General features: G+C 36.8%; 1 protein-coding gene across 2 annotated transcripts; it reads left to right on the top strand.

The window, feature by feature from the left end:
• Window positions 1-52: 52 nt before the first annotated feature.
• On the top strand, window positions 53-20,321 carry acp7 (acid phosphatase 7, tartrate resistant (putative)). 2 transcript variants are annotated; one of them, XM_053237523.1, is made up of 15 exons: window positions 53-559; window positions 3,041-3,158; window positions 3,712-3,849; window positions 4,952-5,152; window positions 5,553-5,735; window positions 8,207-8,232; window positions 9,267-9,364; window positions 11,628-11,690; window positions 13,853-13,967; window positions 14,184-14,297; window positions 15,261-15,327; window positions 15,928-15,995; window positions 16,148-16,219; window positions 18,235-18,372; window positions 19,769-20,321. In XM_053237523.1, the coding sequence occupies exons 3-15, from the start codon at window positions 3,747-3,749 to the stop codon at window positions 19,832-19,834; spliced, it is 1,314 nt and encodes a 437-aa protein (XP_053093498.1). In that variant the 5' UTR covers window positions 53-559; window positions 3,041-3,158; window positions 3,712-3,746; the 3' UTR covers window positions 19,835-20,321. The 2 variants fall into 2 exon arrangements, with proteins under 2 accessions (XP_053093498.1, XP_026775660.2); XM_026919859.3 differs by lacking the exon at window positions 3,041-3,158 and having other exon boundaries at window positions 54-559.
• Window positions 20,322-22,545: the final 2,224 nt, after the last annotated feature.

The raw sequence follows: 22,545 nt of genomic DNA, 5'->3' as shown, positions 1-22,545 counted from the left end.
CAATTTGTTTAGGTCACCAAAGTGCACACTTGATAGAGAACCGCAGAGCTGTGGGCAGTATTTGGGACATGACCACACGATATCAACTACTAGCAAGACAGCCTGAATGTTGACTTTTTTTTTTTTTTTGACTTCCTCAATACCTGTAACAAATGCGAAACCTGTTACATACCTTTCTTCACGAGGTGTACATTTTCCTGTTTTAATTCGCCGAAATGCTTGCTAGTCACAGAGCCTGTTTGTAATTAGCTAGTCTAGTTAGCTAACCTCTTTTTTTTATTCTTCTAGTAGACCTGACTAGCTGCTCGCTAGTTAACAGTAGTTAAATGAGTAAAATAGGTGGGTGTACACACATTTAGGTGCGCTTATGAGCGGTTATTATAATCTTTAACAGTTTGCAAAACAGTTTGCCGACTAGCATTACTTTTGCTGTAGTTTAGCAAAGCCGACTAGCGTGCTAGATAACAGGGAAACTCATCGCGGTGTTCAGCTGAATAAAAACAAACTCTGTTGAAACATGTCAAGCTCTTGTTTTCTACAAATGTTTATTTGATCCTGGGTAAGTGTGATAATACATTTTATACCACAATAACTGTCCTTTTATTTAAAATAAAGTCACAATTCATATATTTCTTACGAGACTAATTAAGACAAAAGCTATAGGGAACATAGTTGTAATGACATCATTTTGATGTGTGTGTGTGTGTGTGTGTGTGTGTCTGTGTCTGTGTGTGTGTGTTGAATAATCGATTATCGACTCATGCCGTTTTGAACCAGTGATTTTTTTTTTTAACTGTTCAAAACTCAAAAGCAAAATGTTTATTTGACCTTTATGTCCACTCATGACCACCATATTATCTAAAACAGCAGTTTTGAAGAAGACCTCGAACCCACACAATCATGCCATGTATCCCTGAAAAGCCAGTTTCCTGACATACAGTGGCGTGCAAAAGTATTCCCCCCCCCCGGAATTTATCAGATTTGTCTGAATAACAAATGATGAAAATCCATCATGTTTGTGTCAGTTTTTTTTTTTTGTTGTTGTTGTTTTTTTAATTGCAAGCTCATGCTCTCTTACTGTGTCAAAATTAATTATTGGTCAGGAAATATTTCAAGAAAATCAAACCCAAAAATGCTGCTTGCAAAAGTATTCAACCCCCTGCTTCCAGAAGCTTTGAATGAAACATATTGTCTTAACGAGGAAACAGTTGACTAATAATTGGCCTTCACCTGTGAAATATTATAACAGCTCCCATTTTCTGAACAAAAACCACCTCAGTTGACCTGACATTGAAGAGACTGTCAGTCTGATGGAAAGGAGTTAAAATGAGGGCTAAGGGGCAATCTAAGGAAGTTAAAAATGAGGTAATAGAATTTCATAACTTAATTTCATAAATTATATCTAAGAGCTTGGACACCCCAGTAAGCACTACTGGATCAATAATGAGTAAGTGGAAGCTGCATCAGACCACCACTACCTAGACAAGGCCCTAACTCAAAACTCATTGCAAAAACAACACAGAGACTGGTGAGGAAAATCCACACTGAGGCCAACAGTGACACTGAAGGAGTTACAGAGTACAGTGGCTGAGAGTGGAGTGAAGGTGCATCAGACAACCATTTCAAGAGCTCTACATAACTGAGGACTGTATGGGAGGGTAGCTAGAAAGAAACTGTTGCTCAAGAGGGCCATATGAAAGCGTGAGGGTGACCCACTTTTTTGATGCGATGAGATCAAGATCAAGATACTTGTTTAAAACAAGTTTCAAAGCTCTGTGTGTGGTGCAAACTTAACACGGGCCATACTTCAATTAAAATGATATTTGTGGAGCAATATGCAAGGAACTATTACAAGAGAACCTGCTTCAGTTTAAAACAACAACAACAACATCAAAAAAAACTAAAGTTTGGGGGAAACTTCACCTTTCAGCAGGACAATGATCCCAGACATGCAGGAGTGGTTAAAAACAAAAAAGGTGAATGTTCTGCATTGGCCAGATCTGAATCCCGTTGTCAATCTGTGGCAATGTTTGAAAATTGCAGTCAACAAACATCATCCAACCAACCTGAATAACCTGGAGCAAATCTGCCAGTAAGAATGGGTGAATATTACTCACAAACATTGTGCAAAACTGGTATGAACTTACCCCGACAGACTTAAAGCTGTTAGTTGCAGTGAAAGCTGGAAAGTACTAGTCTGAAAGGGTTGAATACTTACACAAGCAATGTTTTTCAGTTTTTAATTTTTTTTTTAAAGATCTGCTGACAAATAATGAATTTTTGGAAATTTACTTTTAAGAGCATAGTGGTCAGCAAGGAATATACAGGCCGGAACAGTCTGTCTAAATATCATTTGTAATCCAGACAAATCTGATCTGTCATTATGATATACTTGTCAGTTTCTTTTATAAGTTGCGAGGTGGGGCCTCCATGGATCAGACTTGTTTGTCCAGCACATCCCACATATGCTCAGTGGGATTGAGATCTGGGGAATTTGGAGGCCAGGTCAACACCTTGTCATCTTTGTCATGTTCCTCAAACCATTCCTGAACAATTTTTGCAGTGTGGCAGGGCATATTATCCTGCTGAAAAAGGCCACTGCCATTAGGGAATACCGTTGCCATATGAGGGGGTGTACTTGGTCTGCAGCAATGTTTAGGTAGGTGGTATGTGTCAGAGTAACATCTACATGAATGCCAGACCCCAAGTTTTCCTAGCAGAACATCCCAGCTTTTCTTCCCATAGTGCGTCCTGGTGCCATCTCTTCCTCAGGTAAGTGACACACTTAACCGTCTGTCAACATGTTGTAAAAGAAAACATGATGTAGACCAGGCCACCTTCTTCCATTGCTCCATGGTCCAGTTCTGATGCTCACGTGCCCATTGTAGGTGCTTTTGGTGGTAGACAGAGGTCAGCATGGGCACTCTGACTGGTCTGCAGCTACACAGCCCCATACGCTGCAAGCTGTGATGCACTGTGTGTTTTAACACCTTTCTATCTTAGCCAGCATTAACCTTGTCAGCAATTTGTGCTACAATAGCTCTTCTGTGGGATTGGACCAGCTGGGCTTGCCTTCACTCCCCACGCACATCACTGAGCCTTGGGCACCCATGACCCTGTCGCCGGTTCATCAGGTGTCATTCCTTGGACCACTTTTGGTAGGTACTAACCACTGCATACCGGGAACACACCACAAGACCTGTTTTGGAGATGCTCTGACCCAATTGTCTAGCCATTATAAGTTGGCCCTTGTCAAAGTCGCTCAGATCCACACACAACACACACAACGTTATTCACTTCACCTGTCAGTGGTTCTAATGTTATGTCTGATCGGTGTACAGTCTAGCATTACTTTAATAACGTAAACTAACTGGAGCCAAGATTAATGGCAGAATAAATTACAAGCTTCCTTTCTTCTGTTTTGAAAGTAGTTGGTGCTTGTCATTATTCATAATAATAATAATAATAATTCTTGGTTTGGATTGTTACACTATTTGACATTTTCTGGTTGTTAACTCAAAGGTTTATTCAAATTAATTTTTAATTCATCTGGACGGCTGAAGGAGCAGAGTTCACACATAGTTATGTTATAAGGGATTATGATCTTGTGACATTTGGCTGAGCTTGCGCAGGAGATCATGCGGTTGTGGTGTGGTCACTATGTAACAAGCCTAGGTTAAAGCAATTGTCTCTGTCTTCTCTGTTGTCCAGGAATGAGACAGAAGAAGTAGAATAAAATAAGAAAGATGGCTGTTCTGCATCTTTTCTTTTTTTGTGGTCTTCTGTCTTTGGCCTCATGTGTGCCACCTATCTGGTCCCAGCCTGAGCAGGTGCACATTTCCTATCCAGGTAAGAATTTTAGAACTTTATTGTACTCATGATGGTGTCTTCTCTTTTGCGGTTTCAGTGATGTGTAAAGTGAGTGCTACTAAGAGAATTTTCATAATTAACAATGCAGTAAATTGCAGTAAATTTTATTTTATTTAGTTCATTTTATTGAATATTTTTTATTCGTATTTATTTTTTATATTAATTTCATGTGTTAACCACTGTGTGTGCTCTCTAATTTGAAAAAAAAAGGCACATATTCTTGATTACAAATGAAATTTCCATGGTTAACTATATCAAAAGAAGAGTAGATTTTTTTTTTCTGCAGTACATTTTATCTATATATCTTACATAATCTATTATGGACTTGGAGATGTGTGAAAATGTAGTTTTGTAAACTAGAGCAGATAATTGATGGATTAAACATGTCACACTGATTAATTATGCTCATTAGAATATATCACACACATATAAGAATGTTTAAGTTGCGTTTAAGATAGTTTAGCAATACATTTTAAAGTACTTTTTTTTTACAGTGGCTGTCACTGCTTTTTGTCCTTAAAACAATTCCCAGTACCAATAAATATTGTTTTACCAAATTACAAAAGCAACTTTATAAAATATTCCAAGAGAAGATGGCACCATATTACTTATACACAGAAGTTCCGAAAGAACCTTTATAATTATATAATTAAATGTTGTTTGCTTTAGCAATCTTGTTCTGCAAAAATATTGTAAACTAAGCGCTGAATTTGAGGAACAAATCCATTGCTGCAGCATGTGCTTTGTGAAAATTCTGATTGTTACATGACAGTCTTATTTATATCTTAACATAGCTTTTGCAAGGTTAAGCAGCTTGTGACACCACTGTGGCTGATGAGGTAGTGCTTTCAAAACATTTGTCATGTCACAGTATTTTAAGAGGGAAGCTGTCAAGAAGCAAAAAAAAAAAAATTAATCTGTCTGCAGCAGAATCAAACTGATTGTAGTACTTGCAAGGCTGAAAATCCTATTTTTTTTATCTAGTAAAGAAAAGTTAGTCTGCTGAGTCTTTAATGATGGTGTGTAAAGCATGGTGTGATGTGATGTGTAAAATGTGTGTAATGCTTCCATACTTCCACAGGTGTGGAGGGTTCAATGGTGATCACTTGGACAACCTTTGACTACACAGAAAGCGTGGTGGAATATGGCCTGTGGGGTGGGAAGCTCTTCAGTCATACTGCTAAGGGAAACTCCACTCTGTTTATTGATGGAGGCTCAGAGAAGCGTCAAATGTACATTCACAGAGTCACATTGCCAGAACTCAGACCTGGGGCTAAATATGGTAAGCATAATATGCACTGCACTGGTGTGATGTGGTGTGGGACTGGTGTTTAAACAACTGTGCTGTTTGAAGATGTACCTGATGTAACTCTTTACTCAAATTACAGTGTGATGTTACAGCAGCATTCAGTATATTGGCCTAAGGAAATCTAAAATGCTTGGGTCTGTACTGTTAACTTTATGCCATACTGGTGTAGATGATTATATACGTGATATTGTGTAAGCCTGGTCTTGGATCGTAAAATTCTCACACCAGCAATTTCTCAAATATCAGGACAATGATCCAAAAATCCATGCTAAAAAAATAGTGGCCAGTGTAAGAGAGAATTAATTAAAGGATTTCAGAGTTTAGTGGGTTTGTGTCTGAATTTACTGAATGTACATGTGTGTATGTTTTACAGTCTACCACTGTGGTAGTGAAGAGGGATGGAGTGATATTCTCTTCTTTACTGCTCTGAATGATAGCACAAGTTTTAGCCCTAGATTTGCTCTGTTTGGTGACATGGGCAATGAAAACCCTCAATCACTGGCCAGACTTCAGAAAGAGACACAGGCCGGGATGTATGATGTCATCCTGCACATTGGTAAGATTTACAGCCATGATATTATCTTCAAAAGAAAACATTCTTTTATAATATAAGGTTTTTGACCACCTGATGTTTCATATGTTTTATTAAAAAATATAAAGTTTCTTATGCTTTATTACAAAATAAAATAACCACCTGGAGTTGCTTATGTTTTATTAGTTGAATCAGTATTTTTGCCAAAGACAAAATGATTCAGAATAGCATTAAATAAGGAAACCTAAATCTTTGTGGAAGTTATTAACTGTTTACTCTCAGATCCTAATGGGACTCTAAATGAGTGCTTTTTAAGGTGTAAACCTATTAAGTCTGTACATAATAGACTCTTAAACAGTGCAAGTATTGTAAAATATATTAAAGTGATAGTTTGGCCTAGTAGATGATTATTTCAATAAAATAAAGTCATTTCTAATGTTTCTCAATCCAGCATTTAATAATAAACAATTCCCATTCCATTTATTGCTAAAATATACAGTGTTCAGAAACTTTTGACTGGCAGTGTAGACCAGTGACTGAACACTCACCAATTACTTTATTAGGAACACTATGCTAATACTGGGTAGGGCCTCTCTTTGCTCTCAAAACAGCCTCAGTTCTTTGTGGCGAAGATTCTACAAGATGTTGGAAACATTCCTTTGAGATTCTGCTCCATGTTGACATGATTGCAAGATTTTTCAGGTGCATTTTCATATTGCAAATCTCCCGTTCTAGCTCATCCCAAAGATGTTCTGTTAGCTTCAGATCCGGTATCTGAGAAGGCCACTGAAGAACACTGAACTCACTGTCATGTTCATGAAACCAGTTTGAGACAACTTGCTTTGTGACTTGGTGCATTATCATGTTGGAAGTAGCCATTAGAAGATGGGTAAATCGTGGCCATGAAGGGATGCACATGGTCAGCAACAATACTCAAATAGACTGTGGCATTCAAGCGATGATTGATTGGTATAAATGGGCACAAAGTGTGCCAAGGAAACATTCTCCACACCATTACACCACCTTCACCAGCCTGGACCATTGACATAAGGGAGGTTGGGTCCAAGAATTCATGCTGTTGGCACCAAATTCTGACCCCACCATCTGTATGCTTCAGCAGAAATCGAGATTCATCAGACCAGGCTACATTTTTCCAGTTTTCAACTGTCCAGTTTTGGTGAGCCTGTGCCCACTGCAGCCTCAGATTTCTGTTCGTGGCTGACAGAAGTAGAATCTGATGTGGTCTTCTGCTGCTGTAGCCCATCCGCCTAGGTGTGACGTGTTGTGCATCCTGAGATGCTTCTCTGCTCACCACAATTGTACATAATGGTTATCTGAAATACTGTAGTGTCAGCTCGAGCCAGTCTGGCCATTCCCTGTTGACCTCTCTCATGAACACGGCGTTTCCATCTGCACAACTGCCGCTCACTGGATGTTTTTCTTTATTGCACCATTCTGAGTGAACTCTAGAGACTGTTGTGTGTAAAAATACCAGGAGATCAGTAGTTATAGAAATACTCAAACCAGCTCATCTGGCACTAACAATAATGCCAAGTCCACGTCAAGTTCTACTCCTGTCAGCCAAGAACAAGAATCTGAGGCTATCATGGGCAAAGGCTCACCCAAACTGGATAGTTGAAGATTAGAAAAAAAAAAATCACCTGGTCTTTTTCCATCCTCAACTGTCTAGTGTTGGTGAGTCTGTGCCATGATAGCCTCCGATTCCTGTTGTTCTCTGACATGAGTGCAACCTGATGTGGTCTTCTGCTGTTGTAGCCCATCGTCATCAAGGTTTGCTGTGTTGTGCATTCTGAGATGCTTTTCTGCTCACCATGGTTGTAAAGAGTGCTTATTTGAATTACTTTAGACTTCCTGTCAACTCAGACCAGTCCGGTCATTCTCCTTTAATCTGTCTCATCAACATCCTCATAACTGTCGCTCACTCAATGTTTTTTTTTTTTTTTTTTTTCTCACAATTCTCTGTAAACTCTAGAGACTGTTATGTGTGAAATTCAAAGGAGATCAGCAGTTTATGAAGCACTCAAACCAGCCCTTCTGGTACCAATAACCATACCATGATCAAAGTCACAGAGATCACACTTTTTCTTTATTCTGACATTTGATATGAACATTACCTGAAACATGAATGTTCAGTTGTACTGGTGTTCCTAATAAAGTGGCCAGTGAGTGTACAGTCATTATTTTAGACTGACTCCTGACAATGTTCTTGAAACTTACAGAGCATATTTTACCAGTGCTAAATGGTGCCCTCTGCTGACCTAAAAGCTGTCACACAATCAGACAGAAGTTCTTACAAGTAAAAACCGTTAGCTCGTTAACATTAAATCATATTAACATATGATTTTAAAACCATCAACGCACACTACATAATAGTATGTTTTCTCAAGTATAAGTGAGCCTAGTAAATGCTCAAGAGACTTCATTAATATGATCTATTAGTTATAATTCTGAACTGTTGTTTTCTTGATTTGCAGGAGACTTTGCTTATGATATGCATGAGGTAAAGTTACACCAAACACTTGTTATAATGAATTGGACAATAATACTTAAAACTGCTTATAGAATGTGCTTCTCTATTACTTTGTTTGGAAAACAGTCAAACAGTCAGTTGTATTTAAAAAAAAAAAACAAGCTTTGGAAATTATCCATTATTGCTTATAATGTCAGTGTTAAAAATGCACTGGTTTTAGAAATCACTGTGTGGAATTTACTAAGCCCACATCCTGTTTTCTGTACCACTCTTTTAAGTGTAATTTGTTGTTAATAATCTGGTGGCACTAACATTATGGTGTGTTGATCAGATGGAGGCGTAGAGTGTAGTCGACCTAAAAAATTATATGATGAAAGAGTCGTTCATGAACTATTTTCATAAGCGTACTCCTGTCTGAAATTTTTTACAATAAAACTCTTTTTTTCCAAACATACTGATATGGAAAACCCCGGACTATATAATGATGCATCCATTTTTCTCAAAGGGAATAACATTGGATCAGATTATTGTAATATTTTGAACATCTCAGTACAACCAGTTCTGTGAAGAAATACATTCCACAATCCCTAGAGTCCTAGAAAAAGAGAACTGGAGCTGTCAAAAAGCTTGAAAAGTCAGCAGCCGATTAGAGTCTGTACCATTTTATCCCACAATTACCCTCCTTATGATATTTGTCAAAACAGCTGGTTCAGATTTTATGAATGTCTTTTTGTCCCCTTTTGATGTAATGATAGGGCTGTGAGTGTGTTGCCTGGAAAAGTGATTTAGTCTAATGGAAGTCCTTATTTATATAGCCTGCTTTTATATCGGCTGCGATTACTTTCTGTCATTACTGAGGTTTCTCAGTTAAGCTTGTCAACAGCTTGGGCTTCACTATTCTCCTAGTAAAAAAAAGAACATTAACCAAATGTATGACTTATATGATATCTCTCAACACACATTTTAATATTTTGCCAAAGTCAAAGCAATATGAATGTCGCCTTTTTGTTGTATTGCCTGTAGTGTGTTAAGTGCGTGTTTCTAATTGTGTCTTTGCGTTTCAGGACAATGGCAGGATTGGGGATGAGTTTATGAAACAGATTGAGTCCATTGCTGCCTATGTGCCATATATGACCTGTCCTGGTAATCACGAGTGGGCCTAGTAGGTCTTATGATTATTTCCATCATTATAGATTAAAATACTGTTAATTTATATATATACACATAATCTCCATATGTATTCATGAGCTCATTTTACCCAGTATTTTCATTAATTATGAATTTACAACTCAGTTCCTTGAAAACTATTTGGTGTAACCTATTGCTCAATAATATATTTATACCGCACACTTTAATGTCATAGTCTATCAAAAATATAAAAAACATTTTTCCAAACTACACTCTGATGACTTTGTGTGGATATGATGATATGACTGCTGAAGGGCTCATTCTTTGGATGCACAGCAAGTCTGGAGTCTAGACAATGTCTATTTCAGATCTGCTCTGATTTCCCTGTACTCCCTGTTCCCCACATTCCTGTCCACGCAAATCCTAAACAGGCTACGTTAAAAAGGTTTTTTGGCAGAGCTCAAATGCATATTCCATAAACCTATGAATAGTTGTAGCATTAAACACTCAACCTTCTCATGGACCACTGCTACTGTCTGGAAAGAGAAGCATGGTGGGGAGAAGGGGTGCTGTCGAGATCCAGAACATTTTGTGAGGTATTTGCTGTGCTTTTGAATTTAAACAAGTCACTTTGACTTAATCAGTGAGCCACTCACAATGTAAATAGACTAGAGTAAGCAGTATTTCTTCTCCCAATACCAAAAATGGAAAGATTGCAAAACTGATGGCATTTTTTTTGAGTTTTATTAGTAAGAGTTGTCCATACCACAGTCGTTTCCTGCTCCCACTACTTTGCCAGTGCAGGACAACTGGGATAGCTTTGAGATTGCTTGCAGAATGATCGACTAAAAAAGGCTGATAAACAGTGTCAGGGAAAGACATTAAACTTGTATTTGGTCATAATCCAGCAGGAAAAAGCTAAAGTTTGAGTCTGATGTTTTTTTTTATGAGTGAGCAAATGGAAGTGTTGACTTGTCTTTTTTTTTTTTTAGAAATTCACAAAACTGTAAATATGGATTTTGTGAAGGCATTGCTGGCTTTTGTTTAACTCCATGAAACATTAATTAATAAATTATCATCTGTCAGTAGTCATAACAGAAACAGGAAAATGTATGCCTAATTTTATACCGTTCATGAATTTTGTATCAGTTTTCTAGCACAACTTTTCTAGCACAGTTTTTTTTAGCACAATTTTAATTTTCCTTTGGGATGGGTACACCTGAAAGGTTTGACTGAAACAGTAGAACTATGTGATTTTGGTATTAGTACACAAAACCTGCATTAGTACAGTCAGAATCTTACATGTACACTGGTGGTGTCAGTGACTACTCAGCCATAAGATGCCACAAGAGGGCGCTATAAAGTTGTCTATCCTTTCAGTTCTGTACACATTTACTTTTACTCATTAGGTTTTTGTTCATATTTAACTAATCACATAACATTTCTGTCACTCTGTCAACCCCGTGGACATCTCGTTATTAAATGTGTAGTTTGTGGTTTTGAAATCAAACCTGTTTCCACATACAATTATATACAAATATTAATAAAAAGTCTTTCTGTCATATCTTGTCCTATAAGGTGCAAGATTACAGGCCTACCTCTGTCCTAGGGATTATTACACACTACTTTTTCTGCTTAAATTGGGCCAGCGTGTTGTTATCCAGTAGAAGACCTCAAATTTTGTGTCTGCAAAAAGAACTGCTTAATTTTTGAGAGAGCAGCAGGACTTTATGCAGAGAGTGCTTAGTGTTTTTTTCCCCCTGCACCACATGAACATAATGTTAATTTAATTCTAAATTCTTAGCTGAAACGTTATCAGCTTTGGGAACATGTCCACAAACTTCAAGAAAATGGTATTTTCTAATCCAGCTACCTTTGACTTGTGACCTCTTCTCAACTACCATGACCCTGCACTTGTCACCTTATACCCTGAATGTCTGAATTCAATTAGGGGATCCCCTGCTTTGTACTTTCTAAGATCATTATGCTTTTCTAAGTTCATTTCATTGCAGTACTAGTGAGGAATTGGTCTGTCTCAGCTATCTCCTAAAGGAAAAATTACAAATTGACCAACTTGAGGTTTTTAAAAATGGAAAATTAAAAAAAAAAAAAATGCTGTTAGTGACAGTATTCCTAGAAATGCTGTTTCTGTTGCAGCATTATGCTGAACTAAAATGTGTTGCCATTTGTTTATTTAGATGAAGTGGATACCTATAAGAGATCTCTACTCTATCTAACGCAGACTCTAGGAATTTTTTTATGGTATGTTCGTAATTTACTGTATTCATTTTTTCCAGCAATTTCTCACACTACAAGAGCCGTTTCAGTATGCCAGGGGAAACTGAGAGCCTGTGGTACAGGTATGAGCTTTAATTACCATCTCATAATATCCATTCAGCAGATGCCTGTTTATATCCAGAGCAGATGTTCTCCTTTGCGGGTTGCATAAGAATGTTGACTTCTAACCAAATACCAAAGAGCTGACAAACCAGGCAGTTATGCCCCGGCTTATACTCCTGGCTCATATCATCTAAAATCTTACCTTACCACTAGGGGTTCTCCTTGCCCTGAAAGTTTCTGAATTTCTTCATAAGCCATGTTAATTAAATTGCTGAGAGGCTTGAGTTGATGAATGGAATAATCATTCGATAATGATATGCCTGACATGATGTAAACAGATAAATGGAATCACAATTGCCATAATGTTGCCAGAGAAATATAAAAAAAATTAAAATGATAGTGTCATTGGCTGTATAAGTGAAAACAAAAGTCTAAATGCGTACTTCTTGTAAAATATGGAACTTTTAGAATAATCATAGCTATAGTATTTGGTGAACAGTATTTGGAAACTGAAGGAATTGTCAAGCAATATTTAGTTTGATTACATAACACAGCTGAGATATTCAAAGTTTATTTGCACTGCATAACACCATTTTTCTTGTGGCCAAGTAGCAGAGAGTTATCAAAACCAGGATCTCCAATGTTACTGCATTATTTCTCTTAGTAGTTGAGTAATCTCCATTTTTTAAGTGCTCTGTCATGATGTGTTTCAAACGCGTTAACTTGAGTGACTTGAGTTGCCAGCAGCAACAGTTGTTTGTGATTTATTTTTAGTGTCATAACAATATTCAGATTACGCTAGGTTGTTTCAGATTTAGGAGCTGCTTTTTGCTCTAAATAAAAACAATGTTTTTGCCAAATCAGCCCAGTAGGACTTACTTTTAACCATAAGATTTTTTGTGAATGTGGACCCTGATCTTCATTGTGTGTTACTGGAAAGTGGGCTGTGGAGCAGAAGAATGATCTGCTGATGGACTGCCTACAGTTACACTATATGGCCAAAAGTATGTGAACACCTGGCCATCACATCATATTGAGCATCCCATTCCAATACTATGGGTTTTAATTTGGAGTTGGTCCCCCCCTCTTTGCAGCCATAACAGCCTCCACTCTTTTGGGAAGGCCTTCCGCTAGATTTTGGAACGTGGCTGTGGGGACTTGTGCTCATTCCACCACAAGAGCATTAGTCAGGCACTGATGTCAGGTGAGAAGCCCTGGCATGCAGCCTCCATTCCAGTTCATCCCAAAGGTGATCAGCGGGGTTGAGGTCTGGGATCTGTGCAGGAGACCTTCCACTCCAACCTTGGCAAACCACGTCTGCAAAGTCCTTGCTTTGTGCACAGGGACATTGTCATGCTGGAACAGGTTAAGGCCCTTTAGTGCCAGTGAGGGGAAGTCATAATTCTACAGCATACAAAGACATTCTAGACAATTGTGTGCTTCACACTTTGGGGAAGACCCACATATGGGTGTAATGGCCAGGTGTCCACATACTTTTGGTCGTAAGTCTTCTTGTTTAGAATAGGGGTTTTCTTTTTTCTACCAGGGACTTTAAAAAATTCCAGCAACTCCCTCAGTACATACATACTGTATGAACATAATCCAACTAATCAAACATTAGGCTCATTACTTATGGAGGTATAGAGCTTTTTATTGCTGAATATTACACTTCCAGAGAACAATTTCACTTAAATGGCAGTTAGATTCAGTAACTGAAGTTTGAATTAAATCCATTCCATTTAAGAATTAAAACCATTAAAATAGGCTAACTATAAGAGCTCATTAATAAATAATTAAATATAATACTCAAAATTATTTATGTATTATTTATGTATTATATTTAATTATTAATTAAATATAACACACACACACACACACACTACAAACACTGGGAAAAAAAAAATTGAGTCTGTGGCCTTTACAATGAACTACCTGTATTATTATCTCATATGCATATTAAGCAGATAATATGCATAACAAATTATCCATGTTGTACTTAAGTAAAAAGTTTTAGCTAGCCTAAACATTATAGTTTTGCTTCTTCCTGATATTTAGCTTTAATTACACTAGCACAGACATTTCCAGCTTTTCTTTGGAAGTACGTCTCTTGTATAAAAGCATTTATGCTTGCTTCTGTGTTTTAAAAGTAGTCAAACCTTTTTATGTCTCCCTCTGCGTGCAGCTGGAACATTGGGTCAGCACACATCATCTCTTTCTCCACTGAGGTCTACTTCTACCTCGAATATGGCCTAGATCTCCTCTTCAAACAGTATGAGTGGCTGCAGAAAGACCTGGAGGTATATGTCCAAGATGTGCTCAGTTTGAGCTTAATTTTAAGTCATCCAGAGAACTGATTTTATTTTAAGAAATTGACTTGTTGATTCAGTTAACTCATTGGAAGTGTTCAAGCCAACCACTGATTAATAATGATGTGCTAATAATAAATAAATTGTTTTGAATTTCAGTTTAGATTCTTCAGATTTAAATTCCTGCTATTCCTCTCCTTTGACTAGGAAGCAAACAAACCAGAGAACAGGGCTGCAAGACCCTGGATAATCACCATGGCACACAGACCCATGTACTGCTCCAATGATGATAAAGATGACTGCACCAAGTTTGAAAGTTATGTATGGATCTTTCTTGAGTCTGATAGCTAAATGGGTCCAGGGATTCTTCAATTTACCATTAAGATAATTTTCTGTGGCATTTTGTAAAGTAGATCTTTTTCAGCATGATGCATGAGTGACAGGTTTATTCTTCCATGTACTTTATTCCAATCATACAGGTGTGGGTAGCATTCATAGAGTTTATAGTATTGAGAGAATATGAGAGAATGAATAATGTTTATACAGGCAAAATTAGCTGATTTTGCACCAGGCCTGTCTGAGCTTGAGACAACTGGTGATAGTATCTATTGTGATGGACGATTTAAATGTCTGTTGGAAAACGTGGTGTTCAACAAAGAGCATGTGCACACAGTTTATATGATTTGATTTAAATTCTGTAATGAGATATGCGTTATATATATCTAGCCACGCACCTTTATCCCCCACCCCGAGCTACAGACGACTCTGTCATCAATAGGAAATAGTTAGAGGGCATGATAGGATGATGAATTAATTTGTGGCCACAATCCAATCACCATTCCCAAAGTGACTTTCAGGTGACTTTTTTAGTAAATTATATTGCAGGTCCAAAATTGATCAATTTGCCTCAACGCAGTCCTGTATTTTGCAGCTTTGGGTAGAAACTCCACAATTTGTGTATTATTTAAGCCAGATGTGTCAAACATACAAGACATGTCCTACAAAAGACAGTCCTCTTTAGACCCTGTTAGTAAATCAGCTTGTTTTTTTTTCAGGTGTCATCAAGTTTGCATATGCCATTAGACATGCAAACCTTTTATTAAAGGTGTTTATGTACACGTTTTTGCTTATGATTTAAAGGCATACCAATAACTTAATGTAACTCACAGCCTCTATACTAGACTTTCCATACATGCTGCATTTCAAGAGGCCTTGGTTTCATAAAGGAAGTCCATAAAGAAGAGTTGCACTTAGTTTCATTCATTCTCATTTCTCTTTTTTCAGGTACGCCATGGACGCAGTGACACAAAGCCGCCAGCTCCTGGCCTGGAGGACTTATTCTATCAGCATGGTATATCTCAGTGACTCCAGATACTGTTTGTTACAGCAGGCTGCACACATCTAATAATAACCAAACACACACTTCTCCTGAATCACTGTAAAACTCCAAGCCACTGAATAAGAATATCGTGGCATACATCCAGCCACCCAAACAAAACTATTCGGACATTTCGGTGTGCATAAACATGAGACTGGATGTCCCGATTGAAACTCTGTTCATTTAAATGTGTGGAATGTTACACTTCAACCCGTAGAACATTGAGTATTACCAAAACATCCCCTTAGGTTTGGCCACAGTAAGCAGTGTCTGAGCTCTGGTCTGAGTGGACACCTCTGGATTTCATCTTAGAGTTTATTTACACTTGAAAGCACATCTCTCTTGCCAAGCAGAAATTTCTCTCAACTTTCATCATAACCATCTTGAAGGATCTGAATCTCTTAATAAAGCAATACTGAGGTGACTCCTTATAGCCGTAATTGATACAATTTGTTCTGGAGTTTGTTTATGTCGTGTTTTTTTTTCTTTTTCTTTTTTTTAAAATACTCAAAATGTGAATTATTTGGCCATGATATAGTAACACTGTGTTATTGTGTGGACATGTTGGTACAGGAGTGGATCTGGAGCTTTGGGCACATGAGCATACCTACGAGAGACTATGGCCTGTGTATAATTACAAGGTATAGTCCACACTCTGTAAAAACAAATGTCATAAATATCAAAAAAATGGTCCACGAAATACATAAAATTTTAGGAATGGAATGAAATAAAATCATATAAAATTTTTTTAATTATTATTTTGTGATTACAGTCTATTGTTGGTTTGTGACAGGTGTTTAATGGGAGTGTTGATAAGCCATACGTGAACCCTAAAGCACCTGTGCATATCATTACTGGCTCAGCTGTAAGTATGTTTTTCAATTAAAAGTGCATTATTTTAAGCAAAATCTATATTTATTAGTTTTTTACACTTGTAAGGGCCGTCCAAACTTTTGAAAATAATTAAACCAAATTAAACCAAATTTGTTAATTAATCAAATAAATAAATAAATAAATAAAAAAGACCTTCCATTATAATGTCTTAAATACAACTTCTAGCAACATATTTGTTTGTCAGTGCACTAGAGTGGACTCCCCTTCTGCCCGAAGCTTTCTGCCAGACCAAAACATGGTTATTAAAATAAAAATGAACTTATTAAAATTAAAATATAAATAAAGTTGTATGGATATCATTGTATTGTATTCTCATGCCAACTGCTCATGCACGTAGTGGATATTATAACAAAATAACAACAGTTTTTGGAACCATAATCTTCACCTACTGACTTTGACTGGAAAAAATTGACACAACATAGGCAGTGCTCCTAAGCTGAATGGGCTGTATGCAGAGCTAAATTCAAAAGTTAAGGTATTTTATTGAGTAGGAGACACTGTTGATGAAGCATTCGAGTGTTGTTTGGAATTTTATCCATAAAAAATTCCTGGTCGTTAGGAGGGTGGAATAGAAAGCTAGTTATGTGACAGTGATTGTATGAATCCCTGATAACTGCCATGACACTCGGAAGTAGATCCGACTCAGTGGGAAGGTTCTAGACAGTGATTCCTGTAGGACAGTAGATTGTAAATTCTACATCATGCCTCACTATGGAACTTTGTTGGAAGATCTCGACATGTTTCCATGTGCACAAGTAGGTATCCAGAGGTACACACTACCCCTGATGGTTATCCAGGGTTCACAGGATCACAATTACATATGTAACTAGCATTATGTGGTGTTAGCCAGTTTCATGGCGGAACTTAATAGTGTGGAAAAACTAACTGAAAAATAATTTACCTAGACACATCAACAAACAAGATGAAATGGACCTTTTCCCTTCTCGTATTTTCACATAATGAAAATCAGAGCTTGCTATGCTTGTCAGCTGTGTGCTCTTGATGTTTGAGTCCTTGGAGACATGGGGTTCAACAGATTGATTGTTGTAGTTAGTGGACTTGGACTTTTTTCCATGTAATTTTGGACCATTTATATTGTTCCATTATTTATAAAACATTTACACAATGTAAAGGGCAGCTGGGGGAAGAAAAAAGAAAAATAAATTCAGACTATAAGGTTTTCTTATGATGAAATAAAGGCAAAAATTCAAATTGTAGAGGGCTCCAGGGCAAGATCATAAATATTAATTGCACAGAAACCAAATGTGGTTGGCAAAACACTGTTGGTAAGGCAACTGCTGGACAAACAGACACACACTTATGAAATGTTTCACCTCAGAGGTGTGTTGTGATTGGCCAGGATTAGATTAGGTTTGATTAGATCAGGTTTGATTAGGTCCAGGCTTTTTTGTTCCACAGCTGTTTTCCCTGAATTTACACAGCCTCATTATTTACAGCCTGACTTTTAATACCCGTGTAAATATAAGATGATTGCTTTTACCCTAAAGATTTAAGACCTGACTTTTATACCCAATATATTAAATATCTTTTGATTTAATATAAAAAAATTACACGATGCATACTGTTTTTCCTTCAAGCACCATGAATTTAGTAGTAGGTTTTTTGTTGAATCTGATTTAATTCATCTTAATTGCATAATAGGTTTTACAGATCTGCAAGATGACTCAAATTGGGGTTACTTTCTTAAAAAGAGCATTTAATTGACCATTTAATTTACCATCTGTAAACCCTGAAATAAGTATCTACTATGAATTTAATAATTTATGAACAAAAAAATGCCTGTGCTGCTCAGTTCAGACTCTGAGTTTATTTTGTTCAGGTGATGAACCAAATAAATAACAAATCAAGCATCAAAATTATACAGTCCATATATTTGGAAAAGAGAATTAAATTAAAAGAATGTCAAATACTAGATATCTCAGGAGACTACCAAGGACAGTAAGGCCAATGTTTTGTCTTTCTTAGGGGTGTCGAGAAAAGCACGATGGGTTTATCCCCAAGCCCCGAGACTGGAGTGCCTTCAGAAGTACTGATTATGGCTACACACGCATGCATCTCATCAACTCAACACACATCTACCTGGAGCAGGTCTCTGATGACCAGGTAAAAAAAAACAAAACACTATCTCCCTAGTCTCTATTCAGAGTAGTAAAGAGCACTCAGCAGTGTCGCCAGTGCCTAAAACTGTAACTCAATTCCATTTTATCATAATTCAGAACTGATTTTATATATAGTGTAAACATAAAAATAAATAAGGGTAATTTTCACAGAAACGGTCTAGGCAAAAAAAAATAATCACTCTTCGTAAAATGTCTACTGATTTTGCAGTATGTAAAATATAAGGTGCATATATTGAACAAAATGCCAATTATGTTTTATTTATAAAATATACATGTTTTTGTGGGCTTTTTAAATGAAGGTTGTCTACATTTCACATTAATTACATTAACCATAATAACACTTCATAAGGTTCTTGTGAATGCTCATGACATTGATAACATTATTTCAATGATATTAATATTAACTACTTTGTTGTTACTATGTCAGATTTTTTTAAATGTTAGATGTTATTCAGATCTCATAAATAAAATTCCAAATTCATTCATGTGGTATTTCAGTATCTGCATGACATGAATCAGTATTATGACCCTGTAAAATGCGGAGTCCCAAAATTACATGTGCAAAGCACTATGAGGTTGGGGAATCATAGTAGATTTGACTTTGATTCTTAAAGCAACAGGGAGTCACATGAAAGAATTTTGATAAGTTGTAAACTAAGCGAGCAGTCAAATTTCAAATGCTTCATAGAGGATATGTAGCCTATAACGCATGAGGAGCAAATACTGAGCTGCAGTAAGTAAATGACTAGAGTGTGTGAGAATTTGAGCAGTCTTTCTGCTGCGGATTCTGGTGGTTGATGCAATGTGATCAAAGAAGCTGTTTGTCAGTGACAATCACACCAAAATTCTTAGCTAGACTAGTTGGATGTTGGGAGGTTTTTATTCACATGAAGAACATTAGGCAGGTTAAAGTAGAAAATAATATTTTTTTGACTTGATGTACAATTCTAACTCTAGAAATATTTCCAACCTTAGCAGGACAGTGGGGAAAAAAAGAGTGATTGAATAAGCACCACAAGAATAACAGACAGTGAATATGGAGAGGGAACATTTATGGACAGTAATTATGCCCCGAGCAACGATTTTGGCTTTTATATAGACAACCCTGCACTAGTATGGCAATGGTTTTCATTCACTGTACAAATAGTGTTTGAATGTAGACACCCTTCATGTAAATTGTTACCCACGTTTTAGAGTATGTACAAGGTACAGAACTTTTATCATATTAAATATCAATAAGTAATTGCACTTGGATTGAGTAAAAATGTAGTATGTCATACTTTAAATATCCTGTAGTCTTAGGTATTGTCTTATAGAAACTTTTCAAACTAATGACTTCATCAAGAACCATGTCACTGAATTAATTATTTTGTCCCCAGTCTGGAAAAATTATAGACAGCTTCACACTGATAAAGGAAGTTCATGGGCCCGAGGCCTGTCTCTGAAGACTCCATCAGCTCTGAGAGAGTGAGCACAATCAAACTTTCAGTCAGCAAATTGAACTTTAATACCACATGTGCTGGGTTTTAGCTTTGGAAAATGAATAAATGGATACTTAATGAAAATTGGACAATATGCATGAGTGCATGTGAAGATGAAAAGGAGATGACTATTCCAACTGAAACTCTGTCTTGCCAGATTTACAGTGAGCAATGTTAGATAAATTTACCACAGTGATGTGGTTTTAAATTAAATGCATCAATCATTTGTGCAAGAGACTAAATCTGATATAGATTTTCCTTTGAATGAAGGTACCCCATGATTCTAGTCTTACCTCATTTTGTCTATTTTTTAAAATGATTATATAAAGATTAATCCTAAACACATTGTTGAAACATTTTATAATCATTTATTAAATGATTCTGATGATCTGGGGAGCTATTATGTCTCTGGAACACTTGAAACTCAATAAATCTTCCATTTTTTAAGACATTGATAGTCACTGTCTCTTTAATGCTTCCTTAGAGCAAAGTTTTGCATTGACTCAAATAACCCAAATGTAAATTTAATATAATTATTATTATTTTTAAAAAATTCTTTTTGGCTTTGTTTGGCAGCCAGCTTAATAAATATGTTATGTTGCTCAGGCACATTTGTGGTACGTGCCAACTTGCTGAATAAACTGATGGTCTGCTGCACTATACTGCACTATTTTGAAATAATTTGAAATAAGTTGCAGACACTTGGCATCGGTACCGGCTATGTACTAAGATTACATTTTTTTTATGCTGAGATTATATTAACTTGTCAAGTTACTTTTGCACCTCTTAGAGTACAGTCTCCCCCGAAAGTATATGGCAAGGTCAATTTTTTGTTTTTGCTCTACACTGAAGACATTTGGGTTTGAGATCAAAAGATGAATATGAGACAATACATCAGAATCTCAGCTTTGAACATTTGTTTGTTTGTTTGATCCCACCCATTTTTCAAGTGATCAAAAATATTGGAACATGGGCCCTGGGTTTCACCTGTGAAGACTGCATTTGTTGTTAAAAAGGATAAACCAACATAAAGACCAGAGAGCTGTCTAGAGAAAAAGCAAGCATTTTGCAGCTGAGAAAAAAGGGAAAATTGATCAGAGCCATTGCACAAGATAAGATAAGAACATCTGTTCTTACAAGTTTACTCACCTAAAAAGTGGGCGGTCTGACACCAAAGGTGAGATGTTCTAAGTTGTTTAAGTCATTTAGATGAAATTCTGATCTATTTTTTAATATTCATCTTTTGATCTCAAACCCAAACGCCTACAGTGTACAGCAAAAACAAAAGAATTGGAGTGCTTACTTAAAAAAAAGAAAAAGAAAAACCAAAAAATAAACAAACAACAACAAAAAAGTAGAACTCAACGCCAACATCATCTAGGGGAATGATGACACCGCGAACAAGTCTAATCCTTCTTTGTACTAATTTGGCCTTACTGTGATCTTGACCCTGTTTGGAAATTCCAAAATCTAATCATTTCATCTTCTGGTTACAGTGATAATTCCATATAAATCCACATTCAACCACTTGTTCTTGAGATATCAGGCTAATGAATATCTTGGATGAACAGACCGACTGATGGCAGAAATCATAGATAGCCAGAAAATGGACTTAAGTTCCTGAACATGAACATGTAAGTGACATCTCTGTATATCAAACAGGAAAGAAGCTATTGATGAAAAACTATTTTAGACATTTGACTTTGCTGTGACCTTGACCATGTTTGGTTAAATCTAACCAGTTTGTCTGCTGGCTACAATGATAATTCCATATACATCCTACAAACATTCAACCACTCGTGCTTGAGATCTCCACGCGAGACATTGTAAACCATTCGTTAAGCCTCAAGAACAGGATGACCAGATGATGACCAAATGATGACCAGGATACTTAATGAAGTCTGAAGTGTGTAGGGCTGTAGGATCTGCTCAGAATCAGCCAAATGCTTCAAAGCTCATTGAATAGTGCTTCACAGTGCAGATGGACAGTGACCCGAAGCATACATCGAAAGCATCCCAAGACTTTTTTTTTTTAAGGCAAAGAAGTGGAATGTTCTGCAACGGCCAAGCCTGACCTGAATCCAAATGAGCATGCATTTCACTTGCTGGAATGTTCTGCAACGGCCAAGCCAGTCACCTGACCTGAATCCAAATGAGCATGCATTTCACTTGCTGGAGGCAAAACTGAAGGTTAAAGGCCCCCAGGACAAGCAGGAACTGAAGACAGCTACAGAAAAGGCCTGGCAAAGCATCACCAGGGAAGAGCTCCTGTGTCTGGTGATGTCTGTGGGTTTCAGACTTCAGGCAATTGAATTTGCAAAAAAGAATTTGCAACCAAGCCTTAAAAATTTAATTTATGATTGTTAGTTTGTGTAATTAGTTTTGGTCCCTTAAAAAGGAGGGGGGACCACATATAATAAGTGACATAATTCCTACACTGTTCACCCAATTTTGATTTAAAAACCCTCAAATTAAAGCTGAAAACTGAAATTTAATTTTAACTCCAGTATACACTGGTGGATAGCTAAAATAACAATAACAGAATTCTGCTCCTTTTGAAGTTACTCTTTTTACAAAAATAAAATTTTAATGATGTCCTCAGAATTATTTACAAATTAAAAAAAATCTACAAACGGCTTAATTGGTATGTATTCACCCTTTCAGTGTGAATTGTC

This window comes from Pangasianodon hypophthalmus, chromosome 10 (assembly GCF_027358585.1).
Source record: "Pangasianodon hypophthalmus isolate fPanHyp1 chromosome 10, fPanHyp1.pri, whole genome shotgun sequence".
In the NCBI taxonomy this organism is placed as follows: domain Eukaryota; kingdom Metazoa; phylum Chordata; class Actinopteri; order Siluriformes; family Pangasiidae; genus Pangasianodon; species Pangasianodon hypophthalmus.
This window is presented reverse-complemented; position numbering and strand designations above follow the sequence as displayed.